General features: G+C 33.0%; 1 protein-coding gene across 2 annotated transcripts in view; it reads left to right on the top strand.

Annotated features, from left to right (window-relative positions):
• Window positions 1-17,163, top strand: part of AIDA (axin interactor, dorsalization associated) — a 52,808-nt gene that overhangs the window by 32,857 nt on the left and 2,788 nt on the right. The window contains exons 3-10 of one of the 2 annotated variants that reach the window (XR_012475730.1): window positions 823-876; window positions 1,281-1,335; window positions 7,804-7,867; window positions 8,004-8,110; window positions 12,567-12,689; window positions 14,408-14,530; window positions 15,916-16,083; window positions 16,905-16,993. Coding sequence is in view for 1 of the 2 variants with exons in the window: in XM_074222735.1 (XP_074078836.1) it covers window positions 823-876; window positions 1,281-1,335; window positions 7,804-7,867; window positions 8,004-8,110; window positions 12,567-12,689; window positions 14,408-14,530; window positions 16,905-17,022 (644 nt within the window). In the remaining variant the exon portion in view is untranslated. Of the gene's footprint in view, window positions 1-822; window positions 877-1,280; window positions 1,336-7,803; window positions 7,868-8,003; window positions 8,111-12,566; window positions 12,690-14,407; window positions 14,531-15,915; window positions 16,084-16,904; window positions 17,023-17,163 lie in introns of those variants that run through there. The other variant, XM_074222735.1, reaches the window with a different exon arrangement.

The following is a 17,163-nucleotide window of genomic DNA, read 5'->3' as shown; positions in this document are numbered from 1 at the left end:
ATTGATAGCGCTTATAGATATTTCAGTGGATCCATGACCTCTTCAATATGGGTCATTACAGCTCTAAAAAACACAAAAATAAAGTCCTGTGGAAGTAAGATGATGAAAAGTAAAAATTTAGTTTGTGTAAAAGGAATGCTAATTAATCACTTAGAGAAACTTCTTACTATTATTTTGCAACACTAAAAATCTGCAACCTTAATCTAGGACTATCTGTAAATGATACTATACACATACATTTAGTTTTCATGGTTTATTTAGCATGACTGTGAAAAAATTGGAGAACATGATTGAGGAGCTTTTTTTTAATTTTTATTTTATTTTATTTTATTTAGTTTTTTTGCAAGGCAAATGGGGTTAAGTGGCTTGCCCAAGGCCACACAGTTGGGTAATTAAGTGTCTGAGATCAGATTTGAACCCAGGTACTCCTGACTCCAGGGCCAGTGCTTTATCCACTGCACCACCTAGCCACCCCAAAGAGCTATTTTTAATAGCAAAAGCATTTGAGTGCAACTTTGGGGGAGTTGAGAAATTTACTTCATGATTTTAAAGGAATTTCCCTTTTCTTGTAAATACAAATTAGATTTTACATATTGAATATTGAGAGTTATCCCATAGTTCAAGCATTCCCTACCTAAAATAATTAGTTGGTTCTGGAAAAAATATGGTTTAAATGATTAGTTCCACAGGAAAAATATTACAAACACACCATTACCCAGTGATTACAGCAGAATTTGCTTTAATATGTTAACAACAATTTTGACTAGAGCAGCATTATGTGGGAATATGTAATTATTAATATCATTTCTTTTTTTGTTACAGAAAACCATTGGTAAAATTGCAACATGCTTGGAATTACGAAGTGCAGCTTTACAAGTAAATAAATTTACTCTTTCTTCCAACAAAAACATAGCTGTTATTCTGTTAAATGTTTCTGATACATTTAGCAGACTGTATTCTTTCAAAGAAGGATTCTATTCTTTCAAAGAAACTTTTTTAACAGAAATATATCCATTCGGGCTAGCAGAGAGATTTAATGTTTCTAAAAGAAGAGAAAGTAGAAGACTTTTTTCCTCTCACTTCCCTTACCTTTAAGTACTTTTAGGAAAACAGAGGTGACATTGACTCACTTTTATTAATCTTGGTAACAAGAAATTGATTGCTTTTAGCTTATATGTGAGTAGTTCCTATTGGAAACAATGCTTTTTCTTATTGATTGGAGAACAGAGATTAAAAATTATGTTTGTAATAAATTATAATATATATATTTTTTTATTTAGTCCACACAGTCTCAAGATGAATTTAAACTGGAGGACCTGAAAAAGCTAGAACCAAGTAAGTTGAATCATACAGTTTTATTACATAGCTTTAAATATTATCAGATAATAAATATTAAGTGGCTTAGATAATTTTATATTCTGTGAAAATACAAATAAGCTCGATCTTGTATACTTTTATAATTAATATACTGCATATTTATAAGTTATCCCTTTGAATTTCACCTTACTATACCTTTCTATCTGGTTCACAAGTATTGGAAGGAGGGGAAGATACCAGACATGGAAGAAAATATGAATTCTTTCCCCTCCCCCCAACAAATCCCCCCCAAAAAGTCCAAGAAATTATCGACAACTGTTGAATTACATGCCTAGTCTCCCATATGTGTAAAAATTTTGATAAAAATATATTCATCAAAGACCTCCTTTATGAGAATTAGAGAGTATTTGAAGATACGCTGTTTTCTAATACAACATCTATGTAAATTGAAATCATTTTTGTAAGGATATAGCTACCCTATATTTACTATAGGGTCATCTGGAAAATATGTCATTGTATGTAGAAATGTGTGTTGTTATTTAAAATAATAATTTAATGAAGTTCTATTTAAAAAAAAAATCTGTCAGCACTAACTCCCCCTTCCAGACCTTCCCTTACAACAAAGGAGTAGTGAAGTAAAACAAATCAAGACAAATATGTCTCTTTTTACACTGTAGTCTACCACCTCTCTAGTGTCTGGATACAGGAAGATATTTCACCATTAGCAATTTCAGTCTTTTGCTAATTTTATGATATTTTGATTTGATGTCAATTTTTAGGCAATGTAAATGCTTAATGTCTAACTCTAACCCCTGTTTTATCTTCTGAAATATGTTCTCCTTTGGAAGAAAAGATTTGCTTCAGAAATTTTTATCATTAAGGTTGCTACCAAATAATCAAGTTGGTTGAAACAAATATTTATTAGGATAAATGTATGTCAACATAAGTATAACCACAAGAAGACTAAAAATAAGTCAAACTTTTTTCTTTTCATTAAGATAAAATATCATTTCTTGACAGATTAATAGCCAATTTCCATCCTCCATCTGTTAATTCAAAATTACAAATATCTATAAAATCCTAATTTTAGAGCTGCAAGAAATCAGATTTAGAGCTAGAAAGGGACCTTAGAAGTTACCCAGTCCAGTTGTACATATAAGTAAATTGGGGGCCCAGAAAGGTTCAGTAATCTGCCCAAGGTCATGTACATAGGTAGCACATTGCAGAGATATTCAAATATAGACTTTCTGACTCCAAAACAAGTACTTCTTCATCTTTTTCTGACCCCCAATTAGAACTCAATTCTCCTGGTCTTTCCACCATTCCACTGTGAGTTTTGTGTTTCTCACTTATATACCTTAGAGGCATAACACATAATTCACCACATAAGAACAAAGTATATACTGTTGGGTCTTTGCAGATTAGTTTCACATTCATAGTATAACTTCTGTATTATTTTTGGTGGTAGCAGTAGGAGTTAAATGACAGATTCAAGTAAATCAAGTAAAAAGAGGAATCTTTCACTTAGCAGTTTGAGAATTGTATTGGCTATTGATTGTTATAGGTGGGTGCCAAACTGATGAAGGCATGTAGCAGATTTGCTATGATTTTGGTGTTTTTCCTAGAGTTTTTTCTGTTTTTTCTCTTCAGAACATTTTCCTTCTGAGGAAATATAAAAATAAAATATTATGGTTATAGATTATTTTATATAATTGATTTTTAATCAATATGGTTTAATATTTTAAAATAGCACATATAATCCTAGATCTCTCTTAAGATTAAGAACATCTATCACATAAAGCTAAGCTTCTCACTTATTTTGATTCTAAATTTCCCATATTAACGTATGTCTGAAGTTAAAATGAAATGTTTTCTTATAAATTGAAAAATAATTTTAAAACCAGTCAGATGACAATGAAAGGGAAGGGAGTGAAAAAGTACATTGGAGAAAGATTTAGTATTATAGTATAAGCAAAAAATATTTTTGTCCATACCATAAATACTGGAATTTTATTTCAGTGGGAAGTCATATCTGATTATGTCTGCAGATAATAATCGCTCTCATTTATATATCATTTTAAGGGTTTGTAAAGTCCTTTTATGTGACGCTTCTGTTATTATCACAGCAACCTGTGAAATCATTCCTACTGTTACCTTCATTTTGCAAATGAGGAAACTGAGACTGACAGTGGTTAAGTTATTTTTCCAGGGTCACAGAGATAGCAGGCATCTAAGGCAGGATTTGAATTCAGTTCTTCCTGATTTCCAAGATAACTCTAATTCTGTGCCACCTCGTTTTCCTACAATACATTAGAATATGTGATATTGATGTCACATTATTGTTTTCAAGACAGAAAAATTGGAACATCCTAAATAGAAACTATTAGTTTTCTCTATTATCATTGACCAGTTATCATCTATGTCCTTTTTTAAAAGTCTTAACTTTTGCCTATAGAGAGATGTAAATCTGAAATTATTTTAATTCTCTTTATAGTTATATTTTATTATCTACTAAATTAGTCATCTTAATTTTTGCCATAGAGAAGCATGGGTTTTCTACATACAAACTATCAGTTTTCCCTAGTCCTTCCAGTTATCATTTTTCCTTTTCTTTCTTTTTCCTGAGGTTTTTTTTTTTTCCAAGTTCCCCCTAAAACTTTCCCATTATTGATCATTTGAACTCAGCCTTTGGATAAATGTTTTTTCAATCACATTTAATGCCCAGATTTTAGATCTTTATCCTCATGCTTTAGCATACTCCATTGTTGCTAGTCTTGTAATTTGTTTTGTGGGAGGAGAGGATCATGTTATGTAGCTTAAGTGACCTAATGACATACAGATTATCATTCTTTGAATTTTATATAATTAATTTGATTTCTGCATCTATCTCTTTGTTAATGGACCTTAAACAGGTATATGAAGTTGCATTCTCTGGTCCCTCCTGCACATAATAGAATGTGGTTTGGGAGTTGTTAAAATTAGCTAATAGTTAAAAAATTTTAATTTTTATATCAGTCTTGCATTCTCTGCTTATTGGTACTTTTACTACCTTGCAGTAATTTTTTGTAGAATGAAGTTCACAAGAGCCAAACAATTAGGCATCTAGGCATTTAGAACTAGAAAGTCAGTGAGCAATATAAACTTAAAAGCTTTTCGACATATTCTTTTTGAAAGATGTATTATTGTCTTACCTAAAATTTCTTGTTCTTTAATACTTAAGGCATCTGGGATATGAAAACAATAATTTGATTTTCTTGTATTACTTCTAAAAGATTTGTTATCTAATCTACCTCCATTATTATGATTGTAATGTTTTAAAAAAGTTTATCTAGTCTAACTCCTACTTATTGTTTCCTATTTTTAAAAAACAGCAGACTTTTGGGAATTTTTACTCATAGCTATTCAGAAAAGATGGAAAACCCATCTTGCCTTGTCATAAAACTTAAATCAACCATATGGTCCTTTCCAACAAAACAAGCAATATTTATTTATATTTGTGTGTTTGTCTGTCTTTTTTTAGGATGTAAGCTTCAAGAGATCAGGGTATATGTTCTGTGATAGCATGCTGTGAGTGCTTAATTTTTTATTAGTAGATTAAGTTTAGATGCTTTCTCTCTCTGCTTTTCTGAGTTCTGAAGTCAGATAAATTTTTAAAACTAGCTAGTCCCCAAATAATAATTATGCTTCATGTTTCTCAGAATGCAATCTATATTATGATAACCCTCTGTGGTTTTCCCAGTGTCTAAATGTTTCACAAGCTATCAGTATTAGAGGAGACTCCCTATTTAATCAATGTGAAGGGGTGTGAGAATTCTCTATCTTAAAATGAAAACAAAATACTAAATTACAGTGAAGAGTTAATTTAGAGTTCTTGAAATTTTATTTTTTTAGAAGTAAATCTTGTGTACTTTTTATAAATAAATGATATTGATTATGGGAAGCCATTTTGAAAAACTGAGATACTTTGCTTATTCCAAGTGATATTTGAGAAAGTAGCTAGTTTCACAGATCTAAACCTTGAGGGGACTTCAAAAGACCACCTAGTCTACCCCCCCCCCCCATTTTGGAGATAAAATACCTGAAGCTCAATAAAGATAAGTAACTTGTCCAAGGGAACACATGTAGTAACCAGGTCTTCTGATTTTAGAACCAGTGCTCTTTCCAATACACAACTTTGCTTCCCAGATACTGCTACGTTCTGAGTAGTAACAATATTTTAATTCAAGAGAGTCTTAATGTTTGGTGTAGTTTTCCAAAGTGTTGAAGCACTATTTTATAAATTATGTTTGGGTTAAAATGTTCATTGTTGCTCACATTCTATGGGGAATGAGTTGTGTAAAAGGTAAAAACTAAAATTTCTGTACAGCAGCACAGAATTTCATTTTATCTCCAACTTGAACTAAGCTTTAAAAAATTCAAATACCAGTTTGGGTCTTTAGTACTTAAAAAATGTTGAAATTAATATTAAGAAGAATTTCAGATTTTATTAAGATATTTAATATTGTACAGTATTCTCATACAATACTTAAATAAGCCATACAGATGCCTTATCTAAGAGAAAATATAATCTTTAAATCTTAGATTGCTAAAAGGAATGGGTTTTATGAACATATTTGTCATACGTAATTTATCTTTCAGATAACTTACTGTAACCAAATTATTATTTATTACAAGCTCTTAGCAAGAAAATGGAAATGTTTTATTAAATGTAACTGGATTTTTATTTGTGGTATTCATTTAAAACAGGAATTTACTTAATAAAGATTGGATCATTCAGGAAATAGACATGATTCAGATGCACCAATCCCAAGTCTTGGGACTTTTCTTTTCCCTTGTACCCTAAAAACTGAAGGAATTATTGAAAATACTTCCATACCTAGATTTCTGTTAAATGTTCATGATTAATTTTTTAAAATAAGACTTAATTCTTAATAGCACCAGTTATTTTCTCTTTTCAGACTTTTAACAGTCTACCTAGTTTGGCTTAAAACTTGGGGTAACTGGGGTGGCTAGGTGGCACAGTGGATAAAGCACTGGCCCTGGAGTCAGGAGTACCTGAGTTCAAATCCAGCCTCAGACACTTAATAATTACCTAGCCGTGTGGCCTTGGGCAAGCCACTTAACCCCATTGCCTTGAAAAAAAAACCTGCCAAAAAAAAAAAACCTTGGGGTAACCACAAAGTTGAAAACCCCAAAATCAACTATAAAGTTATAGAAGACTTTGGTTTTCCCTGGGACTGTTCAACAAGTTTTGAAAAACAAAAATGGACAAACTCTACCCTCCTATATTTAATTCTGATGAAAAGACATCAAGGACATTTGAAATTTATGAAAAAAGCATTTACATGTATAGGGAAAGGGGCTGCACAATATTATAGCAGAATAGCAAACTGGAGATTTAGATAGATGAATACAAGCAGTTATGTAATTAATATTGGACAGCAAAGCACTGATGCTGGAGTCAAATTCCAGAACCCAAGGTCAAATCCAGCCTCAGACACTTGACACTTACTAGCTGTGTAACCACAAGCAATAAGAAAATATTATAGCTCTTAAAATTAAAAGGATTTACCCTTCAAAGAACTTTACCAAAGGGGCAGCTAGATGGCGTAGTGGATAAAGCACCGGCCTTGGAGTCAGGAGTACATGGGTTCAAATCCGGTCTCAGACACTTAATATTACCTAGCTGTGTGGCCTTGGGCAAGTCACTTAACCCCATTTGCCTTACAAAAACCTAAAAAAAAACTTTACCAAAAAGAAGGGATTTGTAACATTTTATTTGAGTTAGAAGGGACCTTAGACTACAGCTGATTCAGCCTTTCATTTTACAAATAAGGAAACAGGTACCAAAAAGAGGTAACTTAACTAGGCTCACATGGTTTATAATAGAGAACCAAACTCAGGCTTACTAAAATCGAAACCAGTGTTGCTTGTCACCTCATCGATGTAAAGCAAGACATAAGAGTCATAGACTTTTAAGGGCACAGTGCCAAAACTATTTTTACCTTGTTTCTACTTTGGTCAATTTTTGATGTCAGTCTCAATTTGACTGTGATGAGGATGGTAGTTTTCTAAAAGGTTTTTGAATCTTTGGGGCTTAATTTCTGAGGAATTCTGGTAAAATTCAGGGGTCGATGGCATTTGGAAAATACTGGAAATTTATTCCTTGTTTAGCCTTTCATTTGCTATTATATGATAATGGCACAGGGATTAAGGGTAAGATTCAATATAAATTAAGTTTGGAAAATTCACTGTAAGGGGTAGCTAGGTGTTGCAGTGGATAGAGCACCGGCCCTGGAGTCAGGAGTACCTGGGTTCAAATCTGGTCTCAGACACTTAAAAATTACCTAGCTGTGTGGCCTTGGGCAAGCCACTTAACCCCACTGCCTTGCAAAAATAAAGGAAGAAAGAAAATTCACTGTAAGGTATATTTTATTAATTGATTCTAATTTCATGAAAGGTTTCTTTTTTTTCTTCTTTTTACAGTCCTGAAGAATATTCTTACTTATAATAAGGAATTTCCCTTTGATGTTCAGCCTATCCCTTTAAGGTAAAAAATTAAAACAACCAAAAACCTACCACCATTTCAATTCCAATGTTGTGCCTATATTTCTATGGGCTATTAGGAAATTAGTGACTTGGAAGCATATTGTTTGTATAGCTCATTAATTCCTTTTTTTATTTAGAAGAATTTTAGCACCTGGTGAAGAAGAGAATTTGGAATTTGAGGATGATGATGAAGAGGGTGGTGCTGGAGCAGGGTCTCCAGACTCCTTCCCTGCTAGAGTTCCAGGTAGGAGTCATCAATTTAAAAAATGATACATTTGTTTTTATCTATGATCAAGTTCTAGGTTCTCACAGTAAAGTAATTGCTGTCCTATATAAATCTCTGAAAATAGCTATTATGCTCACAATTTTATAGTGCCTCAATTTTTTTTTTTTACAAAGTGCTTTCCATATATTATTTACCTAGGATATTTTTAAGTAATTAGAATTCGGGAAATAACAATAGCAAATTGACTCTAGGTTCAGGCAAAATGGCCCTTGGATGACTCTCATGTCTTGTGAGAAAGGGAATAAGTACAGAGAATTTTTTCATATGCTTAGGTCAGGGAGGTCCATGTTTCTCTTCCTTTTCTGCAGCTAGCCAGGCCTTTTTATCTTCCTTGGCAGGCTGGGGAGTTTCTTTGCCTATTCCCTCCTGGCCCCCAACCATCTCACCACACCCTGTTTTTCTCTCAATTTGTGCAATTCATATATCTATTTAGGTTTAGAACAATATGATAGTACAGTATTTTTAAGGCAGTACAACTTTATTAATATAATTACGTTTCATATTGATGCAATATGCCTAGATTTATTTGTTAAATTATTTCTAATGTCTTATAACGAAAAATGTGCAGACAACCTTGCTTTTACAAAAGGAGTGAGGTGAGGTAGGCAGCTTCTCTTGCTGGCCTGGAATGTCTATTTCCTCCTCAAACCACATGCTGTAATTAATATGGTTTCAAGTTTTAGGAATGTCAACTTAATTTGATAGTTAACCCTGCTCCAGATACTTAGCAACCCAGAAACCTGGAGCATATGACAGCAATGAGACAGGCAAGTGATTTGAATTCATGTTTTGGCTCCAAGATGCTCAGTTTGAGATGTTTCCTGTTTTCTTACTATGTATGAACTCATGCTTCTCTGAGACATTAAATAATAATGTTGGAGGTTTTTTCTATAATGTGTTGCACTATTTAAGTATAGTCTCTCTCTTCTCTGTAGCACAAATAACTGCAGGTTTGCAATGTTACAGATGTTGACTGCCAAGAGAGTGAATTTTGCTGATCTGATCTCTCTGTTACAAAAGAGAATTTTGTTTATTGGGATAAAATCACTAAAAAAAACTGAAGACATCAGTAAAAGTTCTAAAAATATGAGAAGAAAAAATTTTCTAATTGTTGTTTTTACTTGGTATGAAAAATAGAAAAATATATGTAATCAGAAGATAGAGTAAATATTAGGACCAAATGAGCTGCCTTTGTGGCTTGCGATTGCCTTTTCACAATCACTTATAAAAATTGTATTTACTCTGAAAAATATAAAAATAACACTTTTTTTACTTGAATCTTTTTTTAAAATCAATTTATTTTTCAATTTTATGTAGATAGTTTTTTTTTTAATTTAAGGCAGTGGTTCAAGAGTGACTTGCCCAAGGTCACACAGCTAGGCAATTAAGTGTCTGAGGTTGGGTTTGAACTTAGGTCCTCCTGACTTCAGGGCCAGTGTTCTATCCACTGCGCCACCTAGCTTCCCCCTTAAAGTTTTCAAACATTCATTTTTGTAAAATTTTCTCCCTCTCATCCTTCTCCTCTTCTCTAAGATAATCATGTTACACAAATTTCCATAGTAGACATACTGTGAAAGAAAAATCAGGAATGGGAAAAATCAAAAGAAAGAAAAAAGAAAACATTTTAAAAAAGTAAAAATAGTAGTTCTGTAGATATGGATGGCATTTTCCATCACAAATCTTTTAGATTTCCTGTCTTTGATTGCTTTATTGCTGAGATTAGCTAAGATCTATCATTTTTGAACATCACACAATGGATAACACTAACTTTTAAAAATCTTCAAAGCAAAGGAAATTTCTTTTTTATCATGCTAAAAACCCTTTGCCAAAAACATGTGGACTATATCTGCAAATTTAGTGACAGAATAGTTCTTATTGTTCTGACTAAATTTTCATTAAAATTACAGTGTTTTTGAACTGATTTATATTTCTAAAGATTATTTTAAAAGGCAGTACTGTTTGAAAGGTTTTGAGTATTCTGAAATGTTCAGACTATATTCTAAGTTGGCAATCTTGAATGGTTTTAAGAAATTTGTTGTTTGGAAAATTTCACAGTTGATTGCCTACATTCTTAAGTTTATGTAAATTGAAGTTTTATTTTGTAGTTGTTTGATATTAGAGAGGTTAGTAAGCAGTTTTGATCCAGTAAATATTAATAAACAGTTGAATACAGATAGATTGGTTTCAAGGACAGCTGGGTGGTGCTGCAGATAGGGCGCTGGGCCTGAAAAGCTTGGAATACCCAAATTAAAATTTGATCCCAAAAACTTATTAGCTGTTTGACTACAGGTAAGTCACTTAAATTCTCTCTGCCTCAGTTTCCTCAACTATCAAATGCAGGTGATAATAGCACCCTTTTCCCAAAGTTGTTTGGAGGAAAATGCTTAATGTCTGGCACATAGTAGAAACTTTAATGTTTATTTTCTTTTTTTCTCCTTCCTTAGTTGTCTGAAAAAGCATCAGTTAAGATATGTCCAAGTGTGACCCTACTGTTTTGTACTAGCTGTACTCCATGTCTGAAATGTATTTCTTCTTCGCTTCACCTCCTTTCTTGAGGGTGCAGCTTACTACACAAAGCCATTCTTGATCTCCCAACTGCTCATTCTTTAGCTTAATTTCTTTATATGTTTATTTTTTACGCACTTTCATATTTATTTTTATCCCCATTAAAACATGCTTATGAAGGGGGGGGTTCTTTTTCATTTTTATTGCAGTTATATCCCATTTTCTGGCGTTGTATAATAATGGACTTGTGCTGGTTGATTAGTGAAATTTTTTATATATAATATAATGGAATGGTTAAATAGAAATGGTCTTTGGCATTTGCAATGAAGTTTAGTGTTCTCTCATTCTGTGTGTATGTGCAAACACACACAGATTAAGACAAATCAAATTAATTGCATTAAAGTAACATTGTAGAGAATCTACAATTGAAGGGCAGTGACACAGCCTGGGGAATTGGGTAGTGCTAAGCTGCTGAATTATAAGAAACTAGGAGAAGGTAGGTAAAAGAGATTATGTACTAGCGGGTAAAATACTGTTTGTTTGACTTTTACTTCTTTGGGTCAAATTTTGTGATTCTTGTCCTTATCCTGCCATAAATCTTCCATGGAGTATTTGACAAGTCATTATCTAGTTTCAAAGAACTTATGATGGCTGACATTTATGTAGTTCTTTAAGGTGTGGAGTCATTTTATATAAATAATTTAATTTAGAAGAGGGGTTATCTGTAAAGACAGAGTAGAACAGTTAAGTTAAATAGTGAAAACCGTAGGAGTTAGTAATTCATTCTAACATGTCTTAAGAATGTCATGCATGGTCACATTATATGTTCTTATGTTATCCCTTATATCCAAATAGTAATCCATTTATCCTCCATCTGTAACTATTATTATTTTTTTAAGGCAGTGGGGTTAAGTGACTTACCCAAGGTCACACAGCTAGATAATTAAGTGTCTGAGGCCAAATTTGAACTCAGGTCCTCCTGACTCCAAGGCTGTCCACTGTGCCTCATAGCTGCCCCCAATCTGTAGCTTTTAAAACTTTTCTTGTATTGTCATAATACATTACTTTAAAACTGTTGAAGACGTTACCCTTTTCACCTGTAACTGGTGCTTTTGCTTCTTCAAATGTTAATCTTACTTGTTTTCCAAAAACTGTTAATAATTGAAGAAACATAATTTTAGTCATGTATACATCTTAGTTTTGTGCTTCAGTGAAATGAAAAACAGAAAAAAAATTACTTGTACCTTGCTTAACCATGGAGGAAGAAACTGCCTAGTAGTGAGAAAAATGCTTATATTGTAATACCTAGATTCAGATTCTATCTCTGCTTGCTTACTAACTGCATGCTTGGATAAGTTTCTTGACTTTTAGAGATTTGCATTGTGTTCTTATCACTAATTCTTTCTGTTGTATAGGAGAGCAAATAATGTGGGACCAAGCCTGGAGAGGAATCAGAATTGGGATGTTTCTTTTTTTAAAACAGTTGATTTCCTATTACTACACTTTGTTTTGGGGAATGATTTTTCTCAACAAAATTTTAAGATATTTTGTCATATTCACTTTCTCTAGATTTCCATAAATTTGAATTCCATCCAAATTTTAAATGACTATTACTGGTTTCTCCTGATAAACTATTAACTATCAGGTTTTCTAAATTGCCCTTAATTGGAGGCAACATGGGATTTAAATTCTTTAAATGATTAACTTTGAATTGTTCATATTTGTTCAATACTGAGCTTTTGGTGCTGAAATAGGATTTGTAGATATATGACAGCTTTCTTTTCCCCATATATTAAATTATCTGAAAATCATTTTGCCATGTTATGAGGGTTTTAGAAATAGTTTATTTAAGTACCGACTTTAAAATTCTTGGTAGGGTTAATGTTTATTGCTGTTTCTCTGTTACCAGGTACTTTATTACCAAGGTTGCCATCTGAACCTGGAATGACGTTACTCACTATCAAAATTGAGAAAATTGGTCTGAAAGATGCTGGGCAGTGCATTGATCCCTATATTACAGTTAGTGTAAAGGGTAAATAGCTCTATTTCTACATTCTGTCTCTGGTGCATTTTATACTACTGGTGCTTGTGGTCAAGCCATTGTCTTTTTGTTATGTATCTGTGACAAAATCATTTTGGTCCTCTCAGAGTGAGACAGGATAACTGGGAATAGATCATTCCCTCCATCCCACCCACCCACCCCACCCCCGAAATTGAGAGGAATATGCCAAAAGCACTTGCCTGTTTATATATGTACAACATTGCTTTGGGAGGTTTCCTAAAATATGTCTATTTTAACTCTAGTATTGTCATCCAAAGTGGTCATTAGCTTTGCTCATAGTCCTCTTCAAGCATTGTTCCCTATACGGAGTGAGTTAATTCACTACACATTCAAGGATCTGACCCCTTTTTGATGCAAAATCAAATACTCTTACTGTTATCCTGACTTTCCTGGCTATAGGCACTTCCATTTCCAAAGGAACTGCATGGGAGAGATCTGTAGAGGTAGTTGAGAATTAGATGTCTGATGAATCACCAGTACAGATGGAAAAACATGGATACACCCACAAACATCCATATCCTGGATGTAATCCTGTGGGACACTGAAAAAGTAAAATATTTATTATCCTTAACTATGTTGCCATGGATATAAAACATGAATATTTTTAGGAATTTTCTTCTTTCCAGTTTTCTTTAAGACAATTTTATTTCATTTTTGACTTTAGTAGAGATCTAGAATTGGAGGTGTGTTTTTTTTTTGTTGTGCTTTTACGTAGTACTTCAATTTTCATCAACTAATTACTAAAAATAACCATGAAGCTATTTTTCCCTATGTCTTATCCAATAAGAATTGCATAATTAGTACAAGTTGGATATTTGACTGTCTCCTAATTTTGGTCCAATCACAGGGACAGAGTTAATTAATGGCATTAAGTAGGAATGACAGGAGATACACTGTTTAATGAAGTACAAATAGTATTTTAAGCTAACAAGTGATGCCATCAAATAAATATTGTATTAGAAACATTTTATAAATTATTAGAAGCACTTTGTAGCTTTTTAAAAATCACTTGTAAGGCTGCTTTGTATTTTGAGTCATGTTAAGAAATATTTGTTTTTAAGAATTTTTATAAAATTGAGTTAAAATATCTCCAAGTCTCTGCCATTGTCATTTGATTATGCCATGAAACATTCCTTCTGTTTGGTCCTAAGACTCTCATGGATTCAAATTACCAAATGCAATGAATTATGTTATTTCAGGACATTGTAAGAGACTTTAGTGCTCAAAAACACTTAAGTGCTCAAAATTGTCTCTGGAGGATAAAAACTACAATCTATACTAGTTGCACCACTTTGTTTCTATAGGTCAGCTTTGGTTACAGCAAATAAAATGCACATCTTAAGCATTTAATCTTTTTTGGATTAATAATTGTGATTCTATAGCCTATCTAAAGGCTCATTTTAAGAAATATTTAGTAAATTGGAAGTACAATTTGATTACAGAAATTGCTTGCCAAAATAAAGGAATTTGATCTATAGGTTTTTGTCCCTAGATTTCACTTTGAATTCACAGTGCTTTGTGCTGTCAAAAGAAAAAAAAAAAGATAGGGGTTTGTTAAGGACAGATAGAAAATTTTTGCTTTTGGGAAACTGTTGTATTAACAATAGAGGGATAAGTAATTTTATGGTTTATTTGTTCTTTGAATTTAGATGTTCATGGGTCATGGTAGAAACTTTCTTTTTCTGTAGATCTGAATGGCATAGATTTAACACCTGTGCAAGATACTCCTGTGGCTTCAAGGAAGGAGGATACATATGTTCATTTTAATGTGGACATTGAACTTCAGAAACACATTGAAAAATTAACCAAAGGTTTGTAGCATTAAAGAGTAAGAAATGGTATCAAGAGGACTTTAATGTATTTTATTCTGACTATAATATCGAGTTTATAATTAAGGAAAAACTTGTTTGGAAGCAAACTTCCTTTTGGTTTTTCTTATCCTGATGAATCCAGGGTTACCACTTAATAACAAAACCACAACTTACAGTTGAAACTGAATTACCATATTGAAAGGAAACTATAATTCCTATTTAGTTGACAAGAGGGAATGAAGGGTAAAATAAAAGGGAACTTGTTACTTTTCCATGACTTTGACTATATAATAACTCTTAGAATATCCCCTAAAAAAAGCCTTTGAAAAATCTCCAGTTATAGGTTCTCAAACCTTCATTCTTTGGAGGAAATAAAATAGAATGCAATCAATGTACTAGGTCATTTCTGAACTCTTAAGAGCACTTTAGAAGCTATGAAAATCTTTTCCCAGAAAATAAGACGTTTTCTTTCTCCACTTGGTGTGAGATTTGTTCATGAGTGCTGTTTGAAAGAACTTAGCAGAATGGGTGCTTAATAAATATTTGAATGAATTTCAGGTCGGAAGATATATGAATGAGAATTGTTCATAAAATGTCAGTTTCCTTGTACTCCTTAAGATCTTTCATTGAAAACTGTAAATGTTATGCAAGCAGAAGTTTTCATGTGCTAATTTTTCCGTTTTAACACACCTCTGTCCTTGATGACGTGACTCACAAGATGCTACAAGTAAAACTGTATTCAGAGTTTGAGTCTACTACCAGGCCTTTTGCTTTTATTTTTGCAACTCCTTTAACCCTAACTCGGGTCAGTGTTAAGGTGCACACTTGGTGCTTGTTGACATGAAGTTTAATTAGTCTTCCCATCTGGCTGTTCTTTAAGGAATAGCCTTGTCACAGGTTTTGCCTTTGTGTTTGTGCTTATGCATAACATGTAGCACAGAGCTATGCATGCCAGGGGCTTAGTTACATCATTTGCTGGTGATAGAATAGATAGATAGAATAATTCACAAGTCTGTAAAAAATATTCCTGAAAATGAAACACATTTGGGATTCTTTCTCACCATTCTCAAATATTAATTTAATCTCAGGCTCACTTTAAATCAGATACCTAAGCTTCTTGCAGAGACTAATAAATTTGATCTGCTCTCCTTATTGTCTCAGAGGCAATTCCTCTAGTATTCTGGGAGGTGGAAGGGAGGAGGAAGTAGCCATTTATTTGATGGATCTGGGAGGGTCTTATTTTGGGAAAGGGAGGTCACCAGCAGCATAAAATATTGTAATCCAGTTGTATGTTGTGGGAGAAGCCTGGCCATTTATGCTTATCTCTCCCCTACCCAGATCCTGTTGTCTCCTGAGCGATTGGTTTCTCTTTTCCCCCCTGACAGGTGAGGCACTCCAATTGGACCCAAGTGCCAAGGCTGTGCACACGTTTCTGAACATTGTTAAGCTTCTAGTAACTTGTGAGTTTTGTCATCAGTGAAAATATTAGATGTGTGTTGGCGGTCTTTAAAATCCGAGATACAGCACAGTTCCGGTTAAGTCAGCATTACTAGGTAACCAGTTAACATAAATTCCCCCGATTTCCCTCCCTCAATTTTCACGTATCTTATTTTGAAATTAATTGCTACTGGCTACTAAATTGAGTATGTGGTGTTTTCTTTTTTTAAAAAAGATCTTTTAGGGATGGGGAGGATGGGGAATCTTTCCTGTTTGGGGAATTAAAAATTAGGCACTTAAAATTATAATTAAAAATAAAGCACATAAAAAAACACCACTTAACTGTAGGAAAATTGACTTCTAGTGTGCTCACCTTTTTTTATGCTCTTATTTTGTTATTCCAAAAAGTCAGTGGTGTAGTAGAAATTGCCTTTATTATTTGGTCCATTTTATTTATTAATGAAGTACTTCCTCTATTCCTGTAGTGTGATTTATGTCCCTTCAACTGAGAAATAACCGACAGATCTATATTTTTTTTTGGTTGTGGTAAAGGAGTAATTGGTAGTCAAATTCCTTCAGTAACTCTTCAAAAGCACCCTACCAACCTAATGTATTTCCATCTAATGACAAACTTGGACACCAGATAAATGTGTTAAGTTTTCCTATCATCCTTAATATCTTTTTATGTCTTTTTAAACGTGCCTTGGTGTTTTAGGATCTTAACCATTCATAAGATTTTTATAAGTGAGTTGATCTAACCTACAAAAGATAGTTTATAGTAAACACCACAAAATCTAAATAATTATTAACTGAGAAAAAATATACTTGATTCAGATCTCTAAAATTATGCCAATTGCTATTATCAATGGAAGTGGATTAACTCAGTAGAAATACATTGACTATCTTGATGTTTATGTGAGGCTATTTTCTCCCTCAGGTGCAGCTATTTTCTTTGAATTCAAACACTATAAACCCAAGAAAAGATTTACCAGCACCAAGTGTTTTGCTTTCATGGAGATGGATGAAATTAAACCTGGGCCAATTATAATAGAACTGTAAGTGCTATGCATATAACATTCTTGTTGAATGGCATCTGAGTTAAATATCTGTCTAGATACCACCTCCCCTGTTGAAAAAGTAATGTGGTACTACTGGAGAGCTTTGCCAGAACCCTAAAATTATCTTTCAGATGCTAA

This window comes from Macrotis lagotis, chromosome 2 (assembly GCF_037893015.1).
Source record: "Macrotis lagotis isolate mMagLag1 chromosome 2, bilby.v1.9.chrom.fasta, whole genome shotgun sequence".
Lineage (NCBI taxonomy): Eukaryota > Metazoa > Chordata > Mammalia > Peramelemorphia > Peramelidae > Macrotis > Macrotis lagotis.
Note: the sequence above shows the minus strand (reverse complement) of the source record. Positions and strands in the feature narration are given on the sequence as shown.